This window comes from Anser brachyrhynchus (genome assembly GCF_964034855.1).
Source record: "Anser brachyrhynchus genome assembly, chromosome: 24".
Classification (NCBI taxonomy): domain Eukaryota; kingdom Metazoa; phylum Chordata; class Aves; order Anseriformes; family Anatidae; genus Anser; species Anser brachyrhynchus.
In genome coordinates this window covers 4,566,053-4,590,519 of record NC_137717.1, presented here as the reverse complement: position 1 = coordinate 4,590,519, position 24,467 = coordinate 4,566,053, and the positions used below count along the sequence as shown (strand labels likewise).

Sequence of the window (24,467 nt, the reverse complement as noted above, 5' to 3'; positions counted from 1 at the left end):
ACAGGGCCCCAGGGGTCTCCGGCCAGCCTTGGGGGGAGGCCGTGAGAACAGCGGCCGGGGGCCGAGGGGGGGGCAGCGCAGGAAGCGGCTGGGGGGGGGCGGCCGCTCCCGGCTCCCCCAGATGCGCCCGTGAGATAGGGCGGCAGGAAGCAGCTGCGGGGAATCCCGGCGCTGGGAACAGCCAACGCCGCCCGCCGAGGCCCTCCAGGGCTGCGGGAGCCCCCAGCCTCCATGGAGCCCCCCCCACCCCCAGCTGGTGGCTACTGGGCAGACTGGTTGGGGCCACGCAGCCTTCCCCCCCCCGCACCAAGAGGGAAGCCTGCGCTCCTCTCCCTGCCCCCGGCTTTCTGCACAAAGGTAATTCCTCCCCGCGTTCACTCTGGTCCCTAATGACAACCCGTTGCTGCCTGCAGGGGCAGGCAGGCAGGTTGGGCTCTCCTTAGGGGGGGGGGTGAGGAACCCCCTAATTTCGGGTGCTCCCGGGGCTCCTGAGGGATCGGGGCTGGAGGAGCTTCTCCCGCCCCATCCCGGAGGTTTCCACCCGCCCGGCAGCCCCGCGGGCCGTGCCTCAGTTTCCCCTGAGCTGGATTGGGACGGGGAGGGATCCTTCCTGCTGGTGCCGCAGGGGAACCTGGCTGCGGGGGGGTGGCTTTGGCAACCCCCCCCCCGCCAAATAATGGGGTGTCCCCACGCTGGAAAAGCACAGAGAGGGGAAACTGAGGCACGGCACGGGGATGGGGAGCAGCCCGTCGGCCCAAAGGGACGCTGCTTAAGGGGGTTTTGGGGCTGGACGAGGGGGATTTGGTCCCTTTGCGTTCTCGCTGCTCACCTCAGGTCGCTGCTCCGGACGGAGCCTCCCCGAAATGAGGGCAAAAAGGTGAAATCCAGCATTTTGGGCTGAGCCCCCGGGGGTCGGTGGCTGCCCACAAGGAAGGCGAGAGGGAAGGCTGCAACCGCTGCGGGGGGGGCACCGAAATCCCCTGGGGGAGCCTGACCCCCCCCCCAGCCAGCCCCAGGGACCCCCACGGCCTCTACGAGCTGCCCCCACGCCCCTTTGGGATCTCAGCCCCCCCTCCCCGTGGGGTTTGCTCTGCAGGAGGTTGGGGAAACTGAGGTACGGAGGGGCCGGGCTGTGCCTGGCCATGGGAGGGGATGCTCAGCGCCTGCCTCCAACATGGGGGGGGGGCAAAGGGGGGGGTCCCCGGGGCTAATCCCCTGCACAAACAGCGTTCGGGGAGGGCTGTGCATTCCCCGGGCCGGATCCAGTCTCCTAGTGCTGGGGGGGGCTCGCGGCCCCTTTTTGGGGTGCCGGGGGGACCTCCACGCGGCCGAAATCCGGAGCGGGGCAGCGGTGCCCATCCCAGAGCCCCAGCCCCCATGGGAATGCTCGGCCCCCGCTCAGATTGGGGCATTTCGGGCCCCAGCGTGGCACCGGGCTGGCTATGGCCCTCGGGACAAGGTGGGAAGGGGATTTTTTAGGGGTGCTTGAGGACGCCAGGATCCCTTTTGCCCCATAAGCATCCCGATTTGCCCCCCAGCAGCCCGCCGGGGCCGTGCCAGGTCGGCACGGAGCATCCCCCAAACCCGACGGACGGATGCGGCCGCATCGAGCGCTGCGGGGTCCCCCCCGAGCCCCCCAGCTGGAGGAGTAGGGCCGCTTACAAAGGGCCCCCGACGAGCACAGGGAGCCGGGATTTATCCCCTGTCCTTGTCCCCAAAGTGGATCCAGATGACCACTGGGGAAGAGCCCTTCTTCCCTTTGTAGCTCACTTGGGCGCTTGCCACGTCTCCGTTCCTCCCCTCTCCCGGCCAAATCGCTTCCCCGGAGCCAGCGCTTCCAGGCAGCCTCCGGCTTCCAGAACTCGAGAAATTCCCCCAAAAACGCCGGCGAGCCCCAAAACGGCGGGGCCCCGCTCGCCGTCCCCGTAGCGGGGCAGCGGGGCCGGAGCTGGCCGTTTCCACGCCGCTTTGTGCGCTCCGCATCCTGCCACCTGTATGGCCTTATTTAGGGAGAAAAACACCAAAAATAATAATAAAAAAAAATGAAAGGAGGATTTTTATATTTTTTTTTTTTCGGGGGGGTGGCGAGCGTCAGTCTGGAGCACGAACGCTCGCGGGCCTCTGCTTGTGAAACTCCCCGAGTGTGGGGAAATTAGGGGGCAAATTAGGGGGGATTAACGACCTGGGAAGGGGGCGCTGGGGGGCAGGGGGTGGGAGCGGGATGGGGGGGTGACACACGGGGGTTTTTCGGGGCCCTTTCGGGGCACCGTGTTCGCACGCAGGGGGTAAATCCCCGCTCCCGCCCGCCGCTCCTCGCCTCCTCCTCTTTTCCTTTCCTTTTTTTTTTTTTTCCCCCCTTAATTTTTTCATTTTTTTCTTTTAATAAAACACGCAGTGTGGGCCCTTTTCAACATGAAATCATTGCACTCTGGAGCATTCCCGCTCCCTTTCCCTCCTCTCTCCCCCCCCCCCCCCGCCTCCCCTTAACCCCCCCCCCCCCCTCCTTTTCCCCTTTCTCCGCGCCAAGAAATCCGCCTCCCCGGCCGCCGACACGACGGAGGACACCCCAACGCCGGCGGCGGGCTGGATCCCCCTGATAAAAAAAAAAAATAATAAATAATAATAATAAATAACCAAAAATAAAAATCCCCGTGGCCCCTCTGGCCGGGGAGCCGCCAGGCAAGCGAGGACGGCAAACGTCCCCGCGCAACCATCTTGCTCGCGCGCTCGGGGCCGTGGCCATGGCGCGGGGAGGTTGCCTTGGCCACGCATCCCTGTGTGAATGCATGACGTGCACAGGGCTGGCGCCAGGCTGTCTGGGGCCGGGAGTTAGATCAACACAGCTGGAGGGCCCGGGCCACAGCTGGGCAAAGGCAGCGGGTCCCGCCGCCCCGGCCGGGCCTGTGGGAACGGCCGCCAACAAAACCCCCTGCAAACAAAAGCCCCCCGGCGCAGCCCTTTCAGCCCCCTGGGAAATGGGGGGCGGCGAGCGGGGAGCGGGCATGGGAACGGCGCGGGGACCCCCCTGGCCGCCCCCGCTGCGCGCGGGGCTTGGGAAGCGGGCTGGGGCTTCCGAGAGCTGGTTTCAGGGTGGTTTTCCATATTTTAGTCCGTTTTATTTTATTTTAGTTTACTTTATTTTTTTCGTTTTGTTTTTTGCATTTTTTGCATTTTTTTTCATTTTATTTTTTTCTTTTTTTTTCATTTTACTGCATTTCATTTCATTTCATTTCATTTCATTATTTCATTTCATTTCATTTCATTTCATTTCATTATTTCATTTCATTTCATATTATTTTATCTTATCCTTTTGATTTTATCTTATTTTATCGTATTTTATTTTACCCTATTCAGTCTTATTTTTTTACCCTATTTAATCTTACTTTTGGGGGGTGCCCCACTTCTCCTCGCTGCTTGCCCCTGAGCAGACCGAGGAGGGTTTGGGCTCCCCCCGTGCCCGCTCCACGCCCGGAGCTGATTTCCCAGGAAATTTATGGGGAGGGGGTGAAGGGGGGGGGGGGGGTAAGAAAAAAGTTTTTAAATCGCAAAAAAAAAAAAAAAAAAAAGGCTGGCTGCTGCTTTGAGGGTTTTGGGGGTCTCCGAGGGGCTGGGGGAGAGAAGCAGGGGGCTGCTGCCACCCCCCTCACCCTGCTGTGCAGCCCCCGGGGGGGTCCGAACGGGGGAAACAAAACCCAGCGCCACCGAGCTGGGATTTGGGCAGATCTGGAATAAATTGCTGCTGTGGGCAGGCGTAATTTGCTCCAGGTGCCTCTGTCCCCCCCCCCCTCGCCCCCTCCCCACGAGCTGGGAGCCCCAGGCAAGCGGGGTCCCCGGGTGTCCCCCCAACGCGACGTCCCCTCCCCGGGCTCCCCCTGCAACCGAAACCGATGGAAATTCCCCCAAAACACCCCAGCGAGGATTTTTTTTTTGGGGGGGGGGGGGGCATCGCCCCTTGCTTTCACCATCTGGGGGTCGCGGGCCCTTGGCCACCCCCCCCACCCCCCCGGACCCTCCGTGTGCCACCGCCACCCGCTGCGGTGACCCCCACGGGGCCCGGCCACCCCGCTGTCCCCACGGCTTGGGGCTTTTGGAGCCGGCGGCGTTTTGGGGGTGGGTGTGTGTGGGGTGGGGGCCGTGCTGGAATAACCCCCCCACCCCGTGCCTATAAATCTCCGCTCCCCCCTCCGAAAAAAAAAAAACCCCTCTCCCGGCCGCTCGCAGGAGCGCGGCGGCTGACCTAAATCTGGTTTCTCCATCGTAACCTCAGCTTTACCGCAATTAATTTTTTTCTGCTGGTCACAAGATAATTCCCGACGCCAGAAAGTCTGGAGGTCATATGAGAAGCGAATTGAGGAACAGGGCGGCACTAATTTCCTACGGGATCGCCCGGCAAAAAGCAAAAAAAGGGGGGGGGGGAAAAATATCACCCACCCCAAATCTGGGGGGGGGGGGGGGCAAAGGGGTAGGGGGCTGCAGGGGGGTGCACGCGGGGCTGGGGGGAGACACCCCCCCCCCCCCCCAAATGGAGGGGTTTTGGGGTTTTGCCTTGGGGTGATGCTGTGGGGTGGCAGTGGGGGGGGTGGGGGGGGGGACGCAGGGGGACGGGGGCCGCCCTGGCCACCAAGGGTCACTCGCGGGGGGGGGGTTTTGGGGTGGGAGCGCGGTCCTTTGGGGCTCGTTTGCATGCGCGGGAGGGGTCCGCGGGTTCGTTTGCATAATTTGGGGGGGGAGCCGGGGCCGATTTGCATGCGGGGGGCGGGCCCGCGAGGGGCGCCCTATAAAGGGGGCGGTGCGGGGCTGCCCCAGCCCCAGTGCGCCAGCGAGGTCCGAGGGGAGCGGGGGCCGGGGAGCGGAGAGGAGGTCCCGGAGGGGGAAGGTCCCGGAGGGGGAAGCTCCCGGAGCTTGGAGGCCGCAGGGCTCGGAGGCCCCAGCCTCAGCACCTCAGGTCCCAGCAGAGCCTCGACACCCGCCGCCTCCCGTCCCCCCAAAAAACTCAAAACAACCAAAAAAAACCCAAAAACCCTCACCTCCCCCCTCCCCCCCAAGCCCCAGCCCCATCCCCAGCCCCAGCATGAAAGCCATCAGCCCGGTGAGGTCCGTGAGGAGCTGCTACGAGGCCGTGTGCTGCCTCTCGGAGCAGAGCCTGGCCATCGCCCGCGGCAGCAGCAACAAGAGCCCGGCGCTGGAGGAACCCATGAGCCTCCTGTACGACATGAACGACTGCTACTCCAAGCTGCGCGAGCTGGTGCCGGGCATCCCGCAGGGCACCAAGGTGAGCCAGGTGGAGATCCTCCAGCACGTCATCGACTACATCTTCGACCTGCAGATCGTGCTGGAGGAGGAGGCCAAGGGGCGCGACCCGTCCTCGGAGGCCACCCTGCTGTCCCTCAAGGTACGGGGGCTCCGCGGGGCCGGGGGCGTGATTGGGGTGGTGGTGGTCCCGTTGGGGTGGTGGTGGTCCCGTTGGGGTGGTGGTGGTGGTCCCGTTGGGGTGGTGGTGGTGGTCCCGTTGGGGTGGTGGTGGTGGTCCCGTTGGGGTGGTGGTGGTGGTCCCGTTGGGGTGGTGGTGGTGGTCCCGTTGGGGTGGTGGTGGTGGTCCCGTTGGGGTGGTGGTGGTGGTCCCGTTGGGGTGGTGGTGGTGGTCCCGTTGGGGTGGTGGTGGTGGTCCCGTTGGGGTGGTGGTGGTGGTCCCATTGGGGGGGTGGTGGTGGTCCCATTGGGGGGGTGGTGGTCCCAATAAGGGTCGGGGGGGTGGTGGTGGTCCTACACGGGTCGGGAGGTGGTGGTCCTAAAGGGGGGATGGGGGGTGGATTTTGGGGGGACGCATCCTGCTGCCGCGGTGGCCCTGACCCCCCCTGTCCCCGCTCTCCGCAGGCGGCCGAGCTGGCCTCCGAGCTCTGCTCCAAAGACGAGAGCGCGCTGTGCCACTAACGCCGCCTCCAGCAGGTGAGTGTCTGCTCCCGCCCCAGCAGCCCCCCAAAACCCCCCCCCAAGCATCCCCCCTCCGTCCCCCAAATCCCCCAAACCCACCCCACGCCGCCTTCCCCCCCCCCCCCATCCAACCCCTACTCCCCCCCCCGCTTAGCGCTGACCCCGCGCCCCTCATCCCTCCCGCCCCCCCCCCCCAAAAACCGATTTTATATTTTTATTTTTAACTCTTCTTCCTTTCTTCCCCCCCCCCAGTGCCAATTAGCAAACACGCAGCGAGTGTCGGTTCCTGATTCGTTATCGGCCGGAGGTAAATAGCAGCTTCCTGCGCGGCGCCAGGCTGTCTGCGACCTGCCGCGGCCCCCCCGGAGCCCCCCCCAGGCCACCACGGGGGGCCACCCGGCTGCACCCAAGCACCCTTGGGCTCCTCCATCGCCCGGAGAAAAAAAAAAAAGAAAATTAAAAAAGACCCCAGGTGCATCGCCCCCCCCCCAAAAAAAAAAGACCCCAGGCGAGGGGAGAGGCGGCTGCTGCCCCCCCCATCTGTCCCCCCCCCCCCGCCCCCCGCGACCAGGAGCTGCCTCCTCGGCGAGTTTTCGAGCGGCGTTCCCAAAATCCCGGCTTCTTTAGGACTTTTTCAGCCCGCTTTTGTAAACGAGACACTTTGTACCGATAGACTGGTGAAGACGCGGTGGTTGTCTGTATATTTTTGGATTATAGCGATCGAGCCCTGTTTAAAGGCGTTTTAATAGGGGGATAGAGGGGGGGGGGTTTGGGGAAGGTGGGGGGGGGTCCTCGAATACGAACCAAACTCTGGGGCCACGGCCTCGTGTATTGTGGAGCTCTATACTAGAGTATAACGTTTGTACCTTTTGTGCAGGAAGGTGAAATTTCTGCGAACATGCCTTGTACTTGCTTTATAAACTTTTTATAAAAGTTACCGTTTTTACGTAATAAAGCTCGCCTCGTTCTGAATGCTTCCATTTTGGGGGGGGGGGGGGAACCTCGCTGCCGCCGAGCTGCGATCGTAACTTCTAGGGTTACGGGAGGAATCTCATTAATTGTTTAATAGCTTTGAAATGTCAGCTCAGGTATGGGAGGAATTAACCCTAGGCTGCTGTCTCCCGGCGGAGGTGTCTGCCAGCTATTTTGGGTGCTGCTCTCCTTATCTGATAGGGAAGGAGCGAGGTGCCCCCCCCTCCTTCTTTCCGCCCCCCCCCAGCGCTGCCGAGCCCCGGGGAGCAGCGGGAGGTGTAGCTGGAGCACTGCGGGGGGGGGAGATGCTTTTCCAAGGTTTTGTCCCCCCCCTTTGGGACAGCTCTGCTGGGGCTCAGCCCCCTGCAAAGGGTGGCCCTGGGGGCTATGTAACCGCCCCCCCCCCCAGAGGAAGGGGTGCTAATGGGCTGCAGCTGCCCAGCCTCTGATTAGGGCTGCCCGGAGCCTTGCCCTTCCCTGGGGGGCTGCTGCTTTGTGTCCCCCCCCCCCCCCATTCTGTCCCGGTCCCTGGGGCAGCGACGTGGGGGCAGCGCCCTGGGGAAGGGCTGCTTGGAGCAGAAATGTGCCCCCCCCCCCAATACGAGCCTTGCGATTCCCCTCTGGCCCCGAAGCAGATGTGACCCAAGCCTTGGGCTGGCTCAGCTGCGGGGTGGCTGCAGCACAGCTGGGCCGGATCCTGCTCCCCGGGGAGGGCAACTGGTGCTCAACCCCCCCCCCCCGGCAGCACCGTCACCTCTGCCCCCTGCTCCCGGGGTCAGGGGCACGGCGCTGGTGGCATCGGGGTGTCCCCAAATCTCCGCAGCCTCCAGGTGAGACGGGTCGGGGGAGGAGGAGGAGGAGGAGGAAGGCAGCGGGGGGCTCGTGCAGATGTGCAAACCTCTCCCCACTGTGCCCGCTGCCCCCCCAGAGCACCTCGCCCCCGTGGGGTGACGCGGGGCCGTGGGTGTCCGGCCGAAAACCACCGCTGCCTTCCCTGGAAAAGGGACGGGGACGGCTCCGCACCCGACATCGACAGACGTCCGTGTGCCCCAAACCACCTCTGGGACCACCGGGGGGGGGGGAACGGGGAGCATCGGGGTGTCCCTCTGCCCTCTTGTCCCCACAGCCGGAGGCTCAGGACCTTGTTTCTGCTCGCGTGGCTGAAAAATCACAATTATCCCCCAGCGATGGTCAGTGAGACCCCAATGAGACAGCGGGGCCACCCGCACCCCCAGCCTGGGGGGGGCTCAGGGGGTCCCCTCCCCGTGCCCCTTGTTGGGGACTGGGATTCCCGGGTATGGCAGCGCCACGGGCTCGCTGCCAGCTCCTGGTGGCCGCGTCCCATTGCGGCCACCCCATGATTCCCAGACCCCCTGCAGTGGGGACAGCGTCGGGGACAAACCCCGTGTGTGCCGCCGGTGCTGGGACCCCCACGCCGTCTCCCTTCGCAGGGCTGTGGCGTGGCGCCGATGCTTTCCTTGGAAATCCTGATTTTTTTTTTTTTAAAGGGAAAAAATACTAAAAATAGCCCCCGCTGCTCCACTGGGGCCGGGACGGACGTTTACGGGGCGGCTTTCTCCTAAGAACCCCCCCCTCCCGCGTCCCCCCCCCTCCCCGAAACCCTCGGCACCGCCGCAGCCGTTTTGCTGCACCCCTCGGTTCGCTTTTGTCTGGGGAACGAAAGGATGGGGGGGAAAAAAAAAATAAAAAAAAAATAAATAAATAAAAAAAAAGAAGTGGGGTGCTGGGAAAGCGGCCCCGAGCGGGGTGCCGGTGGTGGTGGCGGTGGCCGGGCCGGCTCTTGGCAGCCGGGAGTCTGATGCAATCGGCGGCGCGGTTCCCCACCTGTATTTGCCATTGTGTGCCCGGAGCTGTTTGCAGGTGTTTGCTGGCGCCGCGCTGTCTGAGCCGCACTTCCCTCCTCCTCCTCCCGCTGCCGGCCCGGCCAAGGCCTCCCGGCCCGCCGCCAGCCGCCGGGAGCCGGCACACGCACACGCGTGGCCTTGTGCGCGCCTGCACGGCTGGGCCTCGCTCGTGGCGCGCGCGCGTGAGCTTGCACGCCCGCCGTGCTCGTGGCCGCGTGGTGGGAGCGGGGCTCCCACGCAGCTCGTGCTTGGCCGCGTGCCGGTGTGCACGCGCGGCCGCTGCGTGCACGCGGTTTTACACGCAAACGTGCACGCTCGCACACGCGTGTGTTCGCAGGGCGGGCGTGCAGGTACGCGTACCCGCTCCCGTGAGGGCACGCACGTGTGCACACGCACGCTGGCAGAGACACGATGCATCCCCCCCCCAGCTCAGCAGCCCCTCACGTGCTCTGCTGGGACATACGTGTGCGTGCACGTGAGTGCACCAACACACGCGCACCGCTGCTGGGGTGCAGCTCGCACGCGTGTGCACGCCCTCAACAGGAGCGCACGCGTGCACACCCAGACGTGCGTGCACAACGCCCGCGAACACATGCATGCTTGCATGCACACACACGCGCACGCACCCACCCCCGCGTGCACGCAGCCACATGCATGTGCGTGCACACACACGCACGTGCACACACGTGTGCATCCAGCAGGGACAGCCACACGCGCAAAAGCACCGTGCGGTGGCGGGGGTGGCTCGGGGCTGCTGCTGCCTTTTGGGTTCCTGCTCAGCCCCGCAGCAGCCGCTTCCCCTCCGACCCCCCCGGGACCACCGGGCAGACCCAGGCTCCCCACGTGCAGCCCCAAAATTTGCCAGGACCTGGATCCGAGCTCCGCCCGTGCCTCAGTTTCCCCATCCACACGGAGGGAAGGGGCAGCAGCTCCAGGAGGCAAACTGGGAGAGGGGAGGGGCCCTGCTGGGGTAACTGGGAACGGCTGGCGGCGGTACTGGAGCAGCCTGGCTCCGGAAGCGCTGGCACGCGTCCCACGTCCCCTCTCCTTTCCCACCGGTGTCCCTCTGGTTTCAAACTGGAGCCGGACCGGTTTGGGGGACTGACTCCACATTAACCCCTCCGGCTCCAGGACGCTGCTCTGGTTCTTCCCAGCTCCGTGCCCCCTTCCTCGGGGTTAGCAGGGGTGTCACAGGGCACGGCGGCGTGGTGGCACACCGTCTGCTGCTTGTCACCGCGAGGTCACGCTGCACGGCTCTGCCAGCGCCCACCACGGCTCCTCCGCTCAGCACCGGGAGGGTGAGGGGGCTCTGCTGCCCCCCAGGATGTCCACATTGGGGGGGGGTCAATGGGGTCGGATCCGGCACGGGACCACCAGGACCATCCTGACCGCCCGTGCCCCCTCTGGCCACCAGCGCGAGCAGGACGTGGACACCACCCCACAGCATCGCCCACCGGTGAGGTGGGGAGGGGGCAGCGGGGGGGGGCACGTCCACATCCACGGCCCAGTGGCTGCGGGGGGACCCCCAGGCTCCCCGGCAGGACGCCTGGGACCACCGGGACCACATCTCCAAGTTGTCCCCGGGACACTTCCTCGCCTCCATCACGGTCACCCTTCGTCCCCACGGTGGGGATGATCCTCGCTCATCAGGACCCCGAAGCCCCCGCAGAAGGTGAGCGTTGGCTGCCCCCACCGCCGGCCCCGCCGCCCCTTCCCTCACCTTTCCCTTTTCCCGTCCCTTTTGTTGCCTCCGGGACGGGGCTGTGAAACCCCACAGCTCCATTTGCTGGGGGAGAGACACCCCAAAAACCATCACGCATGGGGAGGGAGGCCCCCTGCTCACAGGGGGCAGGGGCTTCGTCCATAGCAGCCGCTGGAGAAGCCACGAGGGTTTCTGTTCGGCACCTGGGGGGGCAGCTGGTGGCCGGGCGGTGGTGGCCGCGTGCCCCTCGGTCCTGCCCCGGCCTCCTCCCCCTGTGCCCCCTCGGGTCCCTCGGCCAGCCGGGCAGTGCCGTGGGGGGGTTTCGAGGTGGTGCCCGGCTGGCACAGAGCCGTGGCGAGGGCTGCCGGGAGCCGGGCTGGGGGCCTGCAGCATCTCCCCACCCCCCTGTCCCCCTGTCCCCGAGTCCCTCCGTCCTGCCAGGTGTGCCCCCCCCATCCCTGCAGCCCTCTGTCTGCCTCCGGGTGTCCCTTGCTCCCTGCACCCCGAGTCCTTCTGTCTCCCCACCCCTCCTCTCTGCGCCCCCCAGGTCCCTCCATCCCTCCGGCCCTGGGTCCCTTCGTTCCCCTGGCCCTGTGCCCCTCCATCCCTGTGTCCCCCCACATCCCTGTGTCCCCGTGTCCCCTCCACCCGTGTCCCCCCACCCCTGTGTCCCCTCATTACTCCGTCCTTCTATCCCTCCTCCAAACCTGTGTCCCCACATCCCCCCATCCCTGTGTCCTTTCACCCCCCTGTGTCCCTCCGTCCCTCGTCCGTCCCTCTGTCCCCCCGTCCCTCTGTCCCTCGTCCATCCCGGTGTCCCCCATCCTGTCCCTCCAACCCTTCATCCCCGTGTCCCTGTGTCCCCTCACCCCCCCCCCCGTGTCCCCCTGTCCCTCCATCCCCGTGTCCCCCCGTGTCCCCCCGTGTCCCCCTGTCCCTCCATCCCCGTGTCCCCCCGTGTCCCCCTGTGTCCCCCTGTCCCTCCACCCCGTGTCCCCCTGTCCCTCCACCCCGTGTCCCCCTGTCCCTCCATCCCTGTGTCCCCCTGTGTCCCCCTGTCCCTCCATCCCCGTGTCCCCCCGTGTCCCCCCGTGTCCCTCTGTCCCTCCATCCCCATGTCCCCCTGTCCCTCCATCCCTGTGTCCCCCTGTGTCCCCCTGTCCCTCCATCCCCGTGTCCCCCCGTGTCCCCCCGTGTCCCTCTGTCCCTCCATCCCCATGTCCCCCTGTCCCTCCATCCCTGTGTCCCCCTGTGTCCCCCTGTCCCTCCATCCCCGTGTCCCCCCGTGTCCCCCCGTGTCCCTCTGTCCCTCCTCCATCCCCGTGTCCCTCTGTCCCTCCACCCCGTGTCCCCCTGTCCCTCCATCCCCGTGTCCCCCCGTGTCCCCCCGTGTCCCTCTGTCCCTCCATCCCCATGTCCCCCTGTCCCTCCATCCCTGTGTCCCCCCGTGTCCCCCCGTGTCCCCCTGTCCCTCCATCCCCGTGTCCCCCCGTGTCCCCTCGTGTCCCTCTGTCCCTCCATCCCCGTGTCCCCCCGTCCCTCCATCCCCGTGTCCCCCCGTGTCCCCCCGTGTCCCCCCGTGTCCCCCTGTCCCTCCATCCCCGTGTCCCTCTGTCCCTCCACCCCGTGTCCCCCTGTCCCTCCATCCCCGTGTCCCCCCGTGTCCCCCCGTGTCCCCCTATCCCTCCATCCCCGTGTCCCCCTGTCCCTCCATCCCCGTGTCCCCCCGTGTCCCCCCGTGTCCCCCTATCCCTCCATCCCCGTGTCCCCCCGTCCCTCCATCCCCGTGTCCCCCCGTGTCCCCCCGTGTCCCCCTATCCCTCCATCCCCGTGTCCCCCTGTCCCTCCATCCCCGTGTCCCCCCGTGTCCCCCCGTGTCCCCCTATCCCTCCATCCCCGTGTCCCCCTGTCCCTCCATCCCCGTGTCCCCCTGTCCCTCCATCCCCGTGTCCCCCCGTGTCCCCCTGTCCCTCCATCCCCGTGTCCCCCCGTGTCCCCCCGTGTCCCCCTGTCCCTCCCTCCCTCCCTGCCGGTCCCGCGGGGGGGCCGGGGCCGGGCGCGGTGCCGCAGCTCGCTGCTGCCGCCCCCAGGGCCGCGGAGGAAGAGCCGGGGCCGGCAGCGCTGCCAGGGCCGGGGGGGCTGCTCCGGGGCGCGCCCCCCGTGGGGACCAGCAGGGCCACCCCCGCTGTCCGCTCCCCGTGTGTCGCAGCAGGGTGGCCACCAACCATGGGGCAGGGGTCCCGTGGCCACCACCAGCCCCCAGGCTGGGGGTCCTTATGGCCACCACCGACCACCAGGTAGGGGTCCCCGTGGCCACCACCAACCATAGGCAGGAGTCCCCATGGCCACCACCAACCATTGGGTAGGGGTCCCATGGCCACCACCACCAACCATTGGGCAAGGGGTCCCTGTGGCCACCACCAACCATGGGGCAGGGGTCCCATGGCCACCACCAACCATCAGACAGGGGTCCCATGGCCACCACCAACCATAGGCAGGGGTCCCCGTGGCCACCACCAGCCCCCAGGCAGGGAGTCCTTATGGCCACCACCGACCACCAGGTAGGGGTCCCCGTGGCCACCACCACCAACCATTGGGCAAGGGGTCCCTGTGGCCACCACCAACCATGGGGCAGGGGTCCCATGGCCACCACCAACCATCAGACAGGGGTCCCATGGCCACCACCAATCATAGGCAGGGGTCCCCGTGGCCACCACCAGCCCCCAGGCAGGGAGTCCTTATGGCCACCACTGACCACCAGGTAGGGGTCCCCGTGGCCATCACCAACCATGGGGCAGGGGTCCCCACGGCCACCACCAACCATCAGACAGGGGTCCCCATGGCCACGACCAACCACTGGGCAGGGGGTCCTGTGGCCACCACCAACCACCAGGCAGGGGTCTCCATGGCCACCACCAACCATCGGGCAGGGGTCCCCATGGCCACCACCAACCATGGGGCAGGGGTCTCCATGGCCACCACCAACCATCGGGTAGGGGTCCCATGGCCACCATCAACCATGGGGCAGGGGTCTCCATGGCCACCACCGACCACCAGGCAGGGGTCTCCATGGCCACCACCAACCATCGGGTAGGGGTCCCATGGCCACCATCAACCATGGGGCAGGGGTCCAATGGCCACCACCAACCATCGGACAGGGGTCCCATGGCCACCACCAACCATAGGCAGGGGTCCCCGTGGCCACCACCAACCATCAGGTAGGGGTCCCATGGCCACCATCAACCAAGGGGCAGGGGTCCCCGTGGCCACCACCACCAACCATCGGGCAAGGGGTCCCTGTGGCCACCACCGACCATGGGACAGGGGTCCCATGGCCACCACCAACTATAGGCAGGGGTCCCCGTGGCCACCACCAGCCCCCAGGCAGGGCGTCCTTATGGCCACCACCGACCACCAGGCAGGGGTCTCCATGGCCACCACCAACCATCAGACAGGGGTCCCCATGGCCACGACCAACCATTGGGCAGGGGGTCCTGTGGCCACCACCAACCACCAGGCAGGAGGTCCTTTTTTGTCCTTCCCCAGCCCAAAAGCAGGAGAATTTGGACAAAACGAGCGCTTCCTACAGAAGCCATCGGTGGGCGGAGGGCGGGAGGCCAGAAGAGGATCCCCCCCCCCGCCCCCCCCAGCCTGCAGCTGGTCGGGGCAGAGATCTGCACTTTGCTCCTGCTATCAGCACGTAAGGGCTGGGAGGTTCTTCTCCGGGGTGCTGGGCTGGGTTCGTGGGGTGCTGGAGGCAGGATTGGTGCCTGGTGCTGCCCGTGGGGGTGTCTCCCAGCGGGACGGTGGCAGGGACGGCTGTCCCTCCCCGGTGGCATTTCGGGGGGGCTTCCTGGAGGCCCCCAGCCACGGGACAGGCTTTTCCCCCAGGAATCTCAGCAGGATCGGGCCCCGGTCCTTGGATTCCTGCAGCAGGGCCGTGCTCCTGGTGGGGGGACGTGGTGCCCCCCCTGCCGCGAGGCTTTTTGTTCCACTGCATGGTTTTGGGTGTCTGTCCCCCCCCCCCCCCCCAGTTGTGGTCTGGTGCCCGTCCCCGTCCCCTTTTCACAGCAGAGGCCGTGGTGCTTGTGTCTGCGTGTCCGTGTTCTCGGGGGGGTTTTGGTAAGAAAGTCCTCCCTGCGCCTGAGCTGCAGCCCCGAGAGCGGGGGGCTTGGGGATTGGAGCGGGGACTTGGGGGGAACCAGCCTCAATGGGTTAAGCTCGGGGACTGTTTGGGGTGAAAACACAGAGATTTGGGCTCCTGAGGCCAAACCTGCTGCTGCTGACTCCCTGTTGGATCACCCACCCCCTGCACACCCCCGCCTGCACAGTCCCCATCCCAGTCCCTGTCTCAGTCCCAGTCCCAGTCCCAGTCCACGTCTGTCCCAGTCCCAGTCCCAGTCCCAGTCCCAGTCCATGTCTGTCGCAGTCCCAGTCCCAGTCCCAGTCCCAGTCCCAGTCCCAGTCCACATCTGTCCCAGTCCCAGTCTCAGTCTGTCTCCATCCCTGTCCCAGTCTCAGTCCCAGTCCCCATCCTAGTCTGTCCCAGTTCCTATGCCAGTCCCAGTCCCCGTCCCCGTCCCAGTCCATCCCAGTCCCAGTCCGTATCCCAGTCTGTCCCAGTTCCTATCCCAGTCCCAGTCTCAGTCCCATTCCCAGTCTGTCCCAGTCCCAGTCCCTGTCCCAGACCCCATCCCAGTTTGTCCCAGTCCCAGTCCCAGTCCCAGACTGTCCCAGTCCCACTCCCAGTCCCTGTCCCAGACCCCATCCCAGTTTGTCCCAGTCCCAGTCCCAGTCCCAGACTGTCCCACTCCCAGTCCCAGTCCCAGTCCCAGTCCCAGTCCCAGTCCCCATCTGTCCCAGTCCCCACCCGCCGAGAACCCGAGCAGGTGGCGCCAAACAAGCCCCGCCCCCCTGATTTGCATACGAAGCCCCTCCCCTCCCTCCCGCGCGGCTCCGCGGGCTGCCGCGGGGCGGGGCGGCGGCGGCGGCAGCCAATCAGCGCGCGGCGTTTTCCGCGGGAAATCCGAATTTCGCGGCACGGCGTTTGGCGCTTAAAAAAAAAAAAAAAAAAAAAAAGGTTAAAAAAAAACCCGGGGCGAGCGAGGAGGAAAAGCAGCGGCCGGCACGGAGGGGGGGGGACGCAGCCGCGGGGGGGGCACCGGGCCGCGCCGCCCCCGGCCCCATCCGGGCCGAGCGAGCTGATTTTGGGGCTAAACGCGGTGTTTTTAGGGCCGAGCGCGCCTTTTCCGCCTTGCTTTTTCCTGCCCCCCCCCCCCCCCCGCGCCTTTTTTTTTTTTTTTTAATTCATTTTTTTATTTTTTTTTTTCCGGGGTGTTTAGGTCCGCGCCCGGCTGGTTCCCACGACCCCCCCCCCCCCCCCAAAAAAAAAATGCCGCCGGTGATGTCGTGACCCCCCCGCCCCGCGGAGCCGCCCGGTTCTACCCCCCCCCACCCCCCCCCCAGCTCCCTCCCCCGGGCCGGCTTCTCGGAAGGACTTTGCAATGCTGCGGCTGCCCCGGGGAGTGTCCCCAGCCCCGGGGGGGGGCGCGGCCCTCCCGCCCCCCTCTGCCCAGCGCCCCCCCAAAAAAGCCGTGCCGGCCATGGGCTCCTCGGAGCGGGGGGGCTCCGCTTTGTGCAGCCCCCCGCTGCCCGCAGCCTGCTGCAGCCGGGGCTCCTCGCAGGGGGGGGGCTGCGGGGCCGCTCCCCGGGGGGGGGGCTGCCTCTTCGCCACCCCCCAGAGCCCCCACCTCAGGACCCTCCGCTCGGCCTCGGCGGGACGGCTGCCGGTAAGGTGCCTGCACCCCCAACCCTGCTTTATTTATTTTTTTTTTGGGGGGGGGAGGGTGCTGGGGGGGCTGCCGGCTCGGTGCAAGGAGGGGACAGGGTGGGGAGCAAGGAGGAGGGAGGGGGGGCGATGCCAGGAGGCCCCCCCAGGTCGTGCAGCTCTTATGGGGGTCCCCCTGCACCGCCGGGCCTTGGGGGGGTCAGGGCTCGGGCGTTTCTCAACTTCCCCGGCTGCCTCCCGCCTTCCTCTTTTCTACATTTTTCTGCCTTTTTTTACATTTTTATTTTTCCCCCCCCTCCCGCTCCGGGTTGCCGCCGTGACCCGTCCCGGGGGGGGGGGGGACACACAGGGGGCTGGGGCGTTGCAGCTCCGCTGCCCAAGCTTGGTTCCCCCGGGGTTCGCAGCGGCGTTTTGTGGGGGCTCGACGTGAAACCATCCTCTTCCTCCTTGGGAGGAAGGAGCCGAGCTGGGAGCTGGTTTATTTTTATTTTCTGGGGAGCTGGTTTATTTTTTTGGGGGGCGGGGGGGGGGGGATGTTGGTGACAGCCCCGTTTGGCCGTGTCACCCAGCGCTGGGCTGTGCTCGCAGAACCCGTGGGTCCCAATGGGGAAACTGAGGCCGCCCCATGCCAGGTATTGGGGCCCGGTTCTCCTGGGGGCCCCCCCCCCCCAAAATCTGCCCGGCCCTGCTGGCAGCTGGGGCTGGCATTTAATTCCTGCCGGCCCCGGGCGCGCGTCCAGCCCTCACTGTGAGCCTCTGTTCTCCCCGGTGCTGGAGCCATCCCAGGCCCCGCTCGCTCCCATCAGCGTCTCGATTTATTTGCTTATTCCCCCCTTCCGTGGTCGCTGATGCCTGGTGCCAGCTGGGGACGGCGCAGCGGTGGGGGCAGAGTTTTTCTTTTTTTTTTTTTTTTCCTTGCTCCCCCAGCCCCGTGCTGCCCGTGTGGGTCTGTCCTGGCTGCTGCTGCCTTCTGCACGGCCCCGTCCCGGGGGGGGCTGCGGGGCCACCTGTCCCCTCCCCGGCTTTGGGAGCTGCTTTTGGCCGCCGTTGTCTCCGAACACCGTGTCCTGCTGCCGGGGGTGGTTGTGTTGAGAGACACGCAGCCCCCCCCCCCCCCTTCCAATAAAACACCCCAAATCCCCCCAAACGCGGCGCCTGCCTTGCCGCAGAGCTTTTCGGGGGGGGCCCTTCGGCATCGCCACCCCTGCTCGGTGCTGTGCCCGGGGGATGCTCGGGGTGCTCCTTGCCCACGTCCCCCCGCCCTGCGTGGCTGGGGGGGGGGGGCTCGTGTGATGCTGGGGGCACCCCTCGCTCTGTGCTGGGGGGGTCCTGGTCTGTCCCCACTGCCGGACGTGGGGCGCGCATCGAGGCGGGGACCCCGCTCCCGGGGACCCCGCTCCCAGGGACCCCGCTCCCGGGGACCCCGCCGCGGTGAATCGTGGCCACGGTGGCTCGTGGCCGGGGTGGCTCGGGCACGCTCCCAAGCGCCACCTTTGTGTGCAGAGCCGGGGCCAGCAGATAAGGAGCGCCTCGTCCCCGCTCCCACCTGCCTGCGGGACTCGTGCCACACAAACGGGGACGCTTGGCTCCAGCTGCCTCGCACCAGGAGCCCACGCTGGGTTGTCCCCCGCGTGCCCCGGCAGGAAGGCAGGCCGGGTGTCCCCCGTGGCCCCGAAAGACCCCAGGTTTTCCCTCGGGGTCTGATTTGGGGACCCCAGAATTGGCAAGCGGGTGTCCCCCACGCACACGTCTGTTTCAGAGCCGCGTTGGCCGGTGCCGATCCCACCCCGACTGTTGGCCATATGGGATCTCTGTAGGGTCTCTGTAGGGCTGCCAAGGAGCCTGGGGGAGCGCCTGAGCCCTGCGGGAGGGGGGGGGGTCCCGGCCCTCCCCGCCTCCCCCGTGCTGGGGAAAAGGGGTTCAGAGTCCGCCGTGGGTTCGGTGCGAGCGGGCAGGGCAAGGCCGCCCGTGCAAAGAGCAGCTGGTGCGGGGGGGTGGCAGCACCGGGGAACAGAGCAGAGCCCCTTTCCCCTTGGGGGGGGCAGTGAAACCCTCAGCAGCCCCCCAGTTTTATTGGGGGAACCTGGGGGGTTTCCCCATCCCACCCCGACCCCACAGCCACCCACCAGAGGGGTGACTTTGGGGTGCTGCAGATGGGTGCGAGGGTGGTGGGCACCCACCCCGCTGCTGGGGCTCCTTCGGGCTCCGTGCCCCCCCCAGCTTCTCTCCCTCGGGAACTTCCCTCCCTGCTCCGTGCAGGATTTGGGGTTTTTGGAGGGGTCGGAGGTGCCCCAAGACCCTCGGAGGGGCAGCGGTACCCCTGGGTGCTGTCCTCCCTATCATGGGCCCGATCCTTCCCAGCTCCCCGTCCTGCAGCCAGGGGCTGAACCCCCCCCCCTCCCCACCTCCAGCCCCCCCAAAATCTGGCTTTAGCTGGGGGCTCTGCAAAAAAAAAACCCACCCCCTCTATATCCCAAAAAGCAGGGAGGGCGGCATCCCAGGGCCGGACCCAGCACCCTTGGCACCGCCGCGTCCCCGGCACGCTGGCGGGACCCCGGGGTGCCCCGTGCCACCCCCAGCCGGGCGCGTCGTGCCCCCCCTTTTATCCCCCCCCCTTACTTCGGGTGCTGCGTTTCCCACGCCCCGGGGAGCGTGGGGGGGGCGGCGGGGCTGGCTCCGGGAGGGGGCCCTGGGTGTGTGTGTGTGTTTTTGGGGGGGCGGCGGTGACGGGCAGAGCCCGGGCAAGCCCGGGGAAGGCAGCGGCGCTGTTGAAACCCAGCGTTGGCAGGAGGAGCGCCCGCGGCCCCCGGGGGGAGAGGTTGCTCTGATGCTTGGGCTGGGCGCTGGGTGTAGCCCCTGGCGCCGGGGCTGTTGGCAGGAGGAGCTGGCGGGGGGCCCGGACCCACCCCCCCCTTTTATTTTTATTTTTTTTCTATCCCCCCCCAACACCTCAGGCTCCTGCTGGAGCTTCCTTTCCCACCCCCCAGCACCGCATCGGGGCGCTGCGCTGCCCCCCTCCCCAGGCAGAGATGGGTTGGGGGTGGTGTGGGGGGGTCCGGCGGTGTCCCCTGGGGTGGGGGGCTCGGGGTTTGGCTGCCTGCTCCCCGCCCCAGCCCCCCCCCAGGCTCTGGCTGTGCCTGGCTCAGCTGTCGTGTGCCTAATCCTGCCCGGCCGGGGGGGCGGCAGCTGGGACGCAGGAGGGGACCCCCTTGTCCATTGTGCTTGGTGGCCATGTCCCAGCCCTGGCTGGAGCCCCCCCCAGCTGCACGAGGGGTCCAAGTTGTGTCCCCCCCCCCCCCCGGCCGTGCCCCCTGCTTTGCTCCGTGCCTCAGTTTCCCCACTGCTCCGGGAGAGGGGGAGCAGCCGAAGCCCTGCACGGGGCTCTTGGTGATGGGGACACGGGGGTGGCCAAGGATGGCGGTGGCCACAGGGGCCAGGGTTCGGGTGCCAGCAGGAGGGGGGCCCTGGATGTGTCCCCCCCCATCCCGTTCCCATCCCAAATCTCGCTGGCAGATGCTCGGGGTCTGCTCTGGGGCAGGCGTTTCCCATGCGCTCCCCGTTCCCCATTGGGGTGCCGGCAGCTCGGGGGCAGAGCCGGGGATTGGGGCAAACCTGCTCGGGTGGGGGGGGTGCGGGGGAGGCAGCGAATTCCCACAGGAGCTCGGGAGGGACCTGGCTCCCTGGGGGGGCGGAAAACAGCCCCTGGCGCCTCTCCTGCCCCTCCCCACAAAGCTGGGTGCGCTCCCCGGGGAGCCGGAGCCGTGCCGAGCCGCCACGGGGACCCGGCTGCCATGAGGGACGTGCTGGGGGGGGCCCTGTGGGACAGCCCGGCCTGGGAGCAGGTATGGGATTGGGGGGGGGGGGGGGGCACTGGGGGGAGCGGGGTGGAACTGGGGGGCAGCACTGGGGGGCTGCTTTCTGCTGCCGAGCCAAATTACATCCCCCCCCCCTTCCCCAGGTAAAGTCCCCTTGGTTGCGTTTAGGGACGTGGGGGGTCCTTGTGTGCATCGCGGGGGGGGTGGGTGATTTGCTGACACCCCCGGCTCTGCTGTGCCCCCCCCCCTGCTTCCTGGGGCCTTATCCCAGAGTGATGCTGGAGGTTGGGGGGGGTCCCCTGGGGGTTACATCAAGGAGCTGCTTGGCAGGGTGTCCCCTCTCCAAGGACCCCACGGACCCCCCCTGTTGCCCCCCCCCCCACTTTGCTCCAGCTGGGTGCAGGTGGCTGGGGGCACCCCCGGGTGGCTCCCAGGTGCGTGGTGGCAGCGGGGTCCCCTGTGCTGCCCGCACCCATAGCAGGGTGGTGGTGGGGGGGAGCAGCCCCGTGCCCCTCAGACCACCTGGGGGGGCCGGGGGGGGGGGCAGGATCCGGTCTCGCCGCCCCCTCCCTGCAGCCGCGGGGTGCCGGCACCTCCCGTTCCCAGGGCTCGGCCCCCGGAGCCGTGCCAGCAGCTGGGGGCGAGGGGAAATCCCTGCGGCTTCCCCGGGCAGGGCTGGGGCGCCGGGCAGGAAGCGATCGGGGGGGGGGCCCGCCCCCCCCCCACCCCAACCGTCCTTGGTGGCCCCGTCGCCTGCACGGGGGTGCTGAGCGGCAGCGCTTCCCACAAGGGGTGTTGGAGGCAGGCGGGGGTCTCGCGAGGTGTCCCCAGCCTGCGGCGGTGCCCAGGGCTCCGCGATGCTCCGGGGGGGGGCTCCGGGGGGAGCCCGGTCCTGCCCCAATGCGGGCTTTTCTCTCCTGCTCCAGGCCAAGCGGAAACTGGACCTGGAGGGCCTCGACTTCCGCACGCCCAAGGGGAAGGGCAGGGCGCTGGCGCAGGTCCCCAGCCCCAGGAGTAAGTTGGGGAGCGACGGGAGGGGTGCTGGGGGGGGGGGCAGACCCCATTTCCCAGAGCTGTGCGGGCAGAAAACCCCTGGGGATGGGGCGGGGGGATCGATCCGGGCTATTTCTCGGGTATTTTTCCACCAGCTTGGGGATTCCGCCAGGTTTAGCGACCCCGGCGTGGCCAGCCCTGCGCCACCTCCACCCCACGCTAAGGGGGGGTCCTCTGCTTTCCCCGCAGCCCCCAAATCCCCCGGGGAGAAGACGCGCTACGACACCTCGCTGGGGCTGCTCACCAAGAAGTTCATCCACCTGCTGAGCGAGTCGGCCGACGGCGTGCTGGACCTCAACCGCGCCGCCGAGGTGCTGGGGGTGCAGAAGCGGCGCATCTACGACATCACCAACGTGCTGGAGGGCATCCAGCTCATCCGCAAGAAGTCCAAGAACAACATCCAGTGGATGTAGGCGATGCTCTCGGGGGGAGGACGGGTGCAGGATGGGTGCACGGGGTTGTTTTTTTGGGGAGAGGCGGCTTCAAGGCCGGGGGTCCCTCACGTCTCCGCCCGCAGGGGGACGGGGATCTTCGAGGACGCGGCGGTGGCGGCCAAGCAGCAGGCGCTGCGCGGGGAGCTGGCCGAGCTGGCCAAGGCGGAGCGGGCGCTGGAGCAGCTCCTGCAGGACTGCGCCCTGCAGCTCCGGCAGCTGACGGACCACGAGGACAACCAGAGATATCCTTGCCTGGGGAGACGCGTGGCCGCGGGGGGCTGGGGGACCCCTCCGAGTCCCTTTTTCTCCCTTTCGCTTCCCTGCGGGGCTGTCCCGCGTGTCCTGGGGGGGGGTTCTCGGAGGTCGATACCTGGCGGCAGCGCTGTGGGATGGGGAGTTGGGGCCGTCCCGCTCTTGGTCCTGCTTTTTCCTATACCTCGTCCCTGCCCACGCTGGCGTACGTCACCTACCAGGACCTCTGCACCATCAGCAACTTCCAGGAGCAGACGGTGATCGCCGTGAAGGCTCCCCCCGAGACGAGGCTGGAGGTGCCGGACTTCAGCGAGGTGTGTGTGGGGCCAGGAGCCGTCCCCCCGCAGCGGGGTCGGTGCCGGGATGCTGCCGTGCCCGCACCGTGCCCCGCCGTGCCACCTGGGGCATCTCACGGGTGCAGCCCAGCATTGCCCCGAGCGCTTTTGGGGTGTCTCCGTGGGGCTGTTTGACCCTGAGCGGATCCTTCAGGGGTTGTGGGTGTGGGGTGATGCCCTGCTGGGACCTCGCACAGGTTGGGGGCAGCGGGGTGGGCTCTGCGCGCCCCCCTGGATGCCCCCCCTGAGCCCTGCTCTGCCCGGCCAGGACAACCTGCAGCTCTACCTGAAGAGCACCAACGGCCCCATCGAGGTGTACCTGTGCCCGGAGGAGATCGCGGAGGACAGCCCCACCAAGCAGCACGGCGTCCCCTCCGCCGCCACTCCCCCCCCGCAGGACAGCAGCACCCACCCCTCCCTACAAAACAACCCCGAGCCCCCCAGCACGTCCCCGCAGCCCCTCCACGGGCACCGTGCCCCATCCTTGTCCCCGTCCCTGCCCCTCTCCAGCCCGGGGGGGCCCGGCTCCCTGCTGGAGGTGGGGACGGGGCTGCTGGGCTCCCCCCAGCACCTCCTGCAGCAGACGGAGGACCAGCTGCCCTGCGCCCCCTCCTACCTGGACTCGGCCCCCTTTGTCACCTTCTCGCCCCCCCTGGAGCAGGACGACTACCTCTGGGGGCTGGAGGACGGCAAGGGCGTCAGCGACCTCTTCGAGGCGTACGACCTGGGGGAGCTGCTGAAGAACTGAGCCTCTGCTCCCCGATGCCACCCCCCTTTGCCTGCTGTCCCCCCCCCTCCGTGCCTGTCCCCCAGGTGGGTGGGATGGACAGCGCAGCGCCCTGGGTGGCTTTGCCTCGGTCGTTGGTTGTCACCCGGGGGGGTTTGGGGGTGCCAGGGCCAGTGCTCCCCTCCATCACCCCCACACCTCGAGGGCTGCTGGCAGACCTGGGGGGGCTTTTGGGTGCATGGCACGGGGTCAGGGGCACCCCAGCCCCCCGGGCAGCACAGAAACCCCTGCCCAGAAGGGGCTTTGCTGTGTGTGGGGTCGCGTTTTGGGGTCGCGTTTTGGGGCCGCTCCGATTGCTCCCCAGTCCGACTGGTGCTTCGGGGTGGTGGCCGCTTGTTTGGATGGTGCGGGGCACGGCACGGCGCAGCTCTCCTGGGGTATGAGCTGATGGATGGAACGCCACCGAGGTGGTGCTTCCCCCCGCCCAGTAGCTGAAATATCCTTAAAAAAAATTAGCATAGGTGAAATCACCTTTTTGTTAAAGGGGGGAGGATGCTGAACCTCTTAAAACAGCCGCGGGCAAACCGCTTGCAGAGCATCCCCTCTCCTGGCTGTGTCGGCTCCCTGAGAGCTGTTGGTGCTGGGGGGGGGGTGGGGGGGTTTGAACTGGAGCTTAATGGGCAGGAGGTGGTGGTGACTGGGGCAGGGGGGAGCCGGGAGCAGGGCGGGGGGGTTGGCGGTGCGGCTGTGCCAGCGGCAGAGCCGGGTGCGCTGCATACCCCTTGGTCCTTCCAAGCTGCGCCTCGCCCAGAGAAACCCAAGCTTTTCCCTAATATTACTGCTTTCCCCTTCCTCGCTGGGGGGTGGGAGGCTCGGCCCCCTTGCCCCATGCTGGGATCAACCTGGAGCTGGTTCCCTGCGCTGATTTTTCCCCTGGGTGCCGGGCACTGGGGCTGGATGCGGCCGCTCAGCTTTGGGCTCTGCACGGCCTCATCCCGCAGCAAGGATGTGTCGGGGGGGGGGGGGTGTGAAAATCCTGCCCCGGCCCCATCCCTCCCCTTGGGAACTTCGGGCAGAGTTCCTCCCTCCAGGCTTTTCCTCCTGCCCTTGTAAATTGTACCTTAATTATTGCACTGTATTTATACGGGACCCACCTTCGGCACGGCGCTGTTGAGGGTTTCTTTGGCGTTTGGGGTTTTTAAGCGAGTGTATTTAAGTCGTCCTTCCTCGAGGTTTGCTCTCCTGCAGTTTGGCTTGGACGTGGTGTGGGTGAGGATGTGTTTTGTCGTGAAAAACTCGTGGCACTTGGTGTTTGTTGCTCGGGAGGGGATGAAATGAAATAAAACTTCTGAGTCAGAGGGGCTTGTCTTCCTCGAAGAAGCAAAACGCCGCGGTTTGCAGTGCGTTTCGGGGGGAGGGAGGCGGTTTTGCTTCTGCTTTTGGTGGGGGAAAAAGTCTGCTTTTAGGATTTCCGGCGGGCCAGCCTGCTCCGTGGCGGGTGGATGGAGAAGGGGGTTGAGACGAAGCCGTGATCGGCGCAAAGCAGCGAGTGTGGGACAAGCACTGGGGTCAGGATGCCCGGGTGCACCCGCT

General features: G+C 66.9%; 2 protein-coding genes across 3 annotated transcripts; both read left to right on the top strand.

The window, feature by feature from the left end:
- The first annotated feature begins 4,798 nt into the window (after positions 1–4,798).
- On the top strand, positions 4,799–6,886 carry ID3 (inhibitor of DNA binding 3). Its single transcript, XM_080566640.1, has 3 exons — positions 4,799–5,392; positions 5,875–5,946; positions 6,184–6,886. The coding sequence occupies exons 1-2, from the start codon at positions 5,072–5,074 to the stop codon at positions 5,929–5,931; spliced, it is 378 nt and encodes a 125-aa protein (XP_080422766.1). The 5' UTR covers positions 4,799–5,071; the 3' UTR covers positions 5,932–5,946; positions 6,184–6,886.
- Positions 6,887–15,916: 9,030 nt separating this feature from the next.
- Positions 15,917–24,232, top strand: E2F2 (E2F transcription factor 2). Of its 2 annotated transcripts, none has more exons than XM_080566638.1 (6): positions 15,917–16,259; positions 21,000–21,087; positions 21,316–21,535; positions 21,644–21,802; positions 22,012–22,126; positions 22,416–24,232. In XM_080566638.1, the coding sequence occupies exons 1-6, from the start codon at positions 15,975–15,977 to the stop codon at positions 22,893–22,895; spliced, it is 1,347 nt and encodes a 448-aa protein (XP_080422764.1). In that variant the 5' UTR covers positions 15,917–15,974; the 3' UTR covers positions 22,896–24,232. The 2 variants fall into 2 exon arrangements, with proteins under 2 accessions (XP_080422764.1, XP_080422765.1); XM_080566639.1 differs by lacking the exon at positions 15,917–16,259 and adding an exon at positions 19,908–20,100.
- The last annotated feature ends 235 nt before the right edge of the window (positions 24,233–24,467 follow it).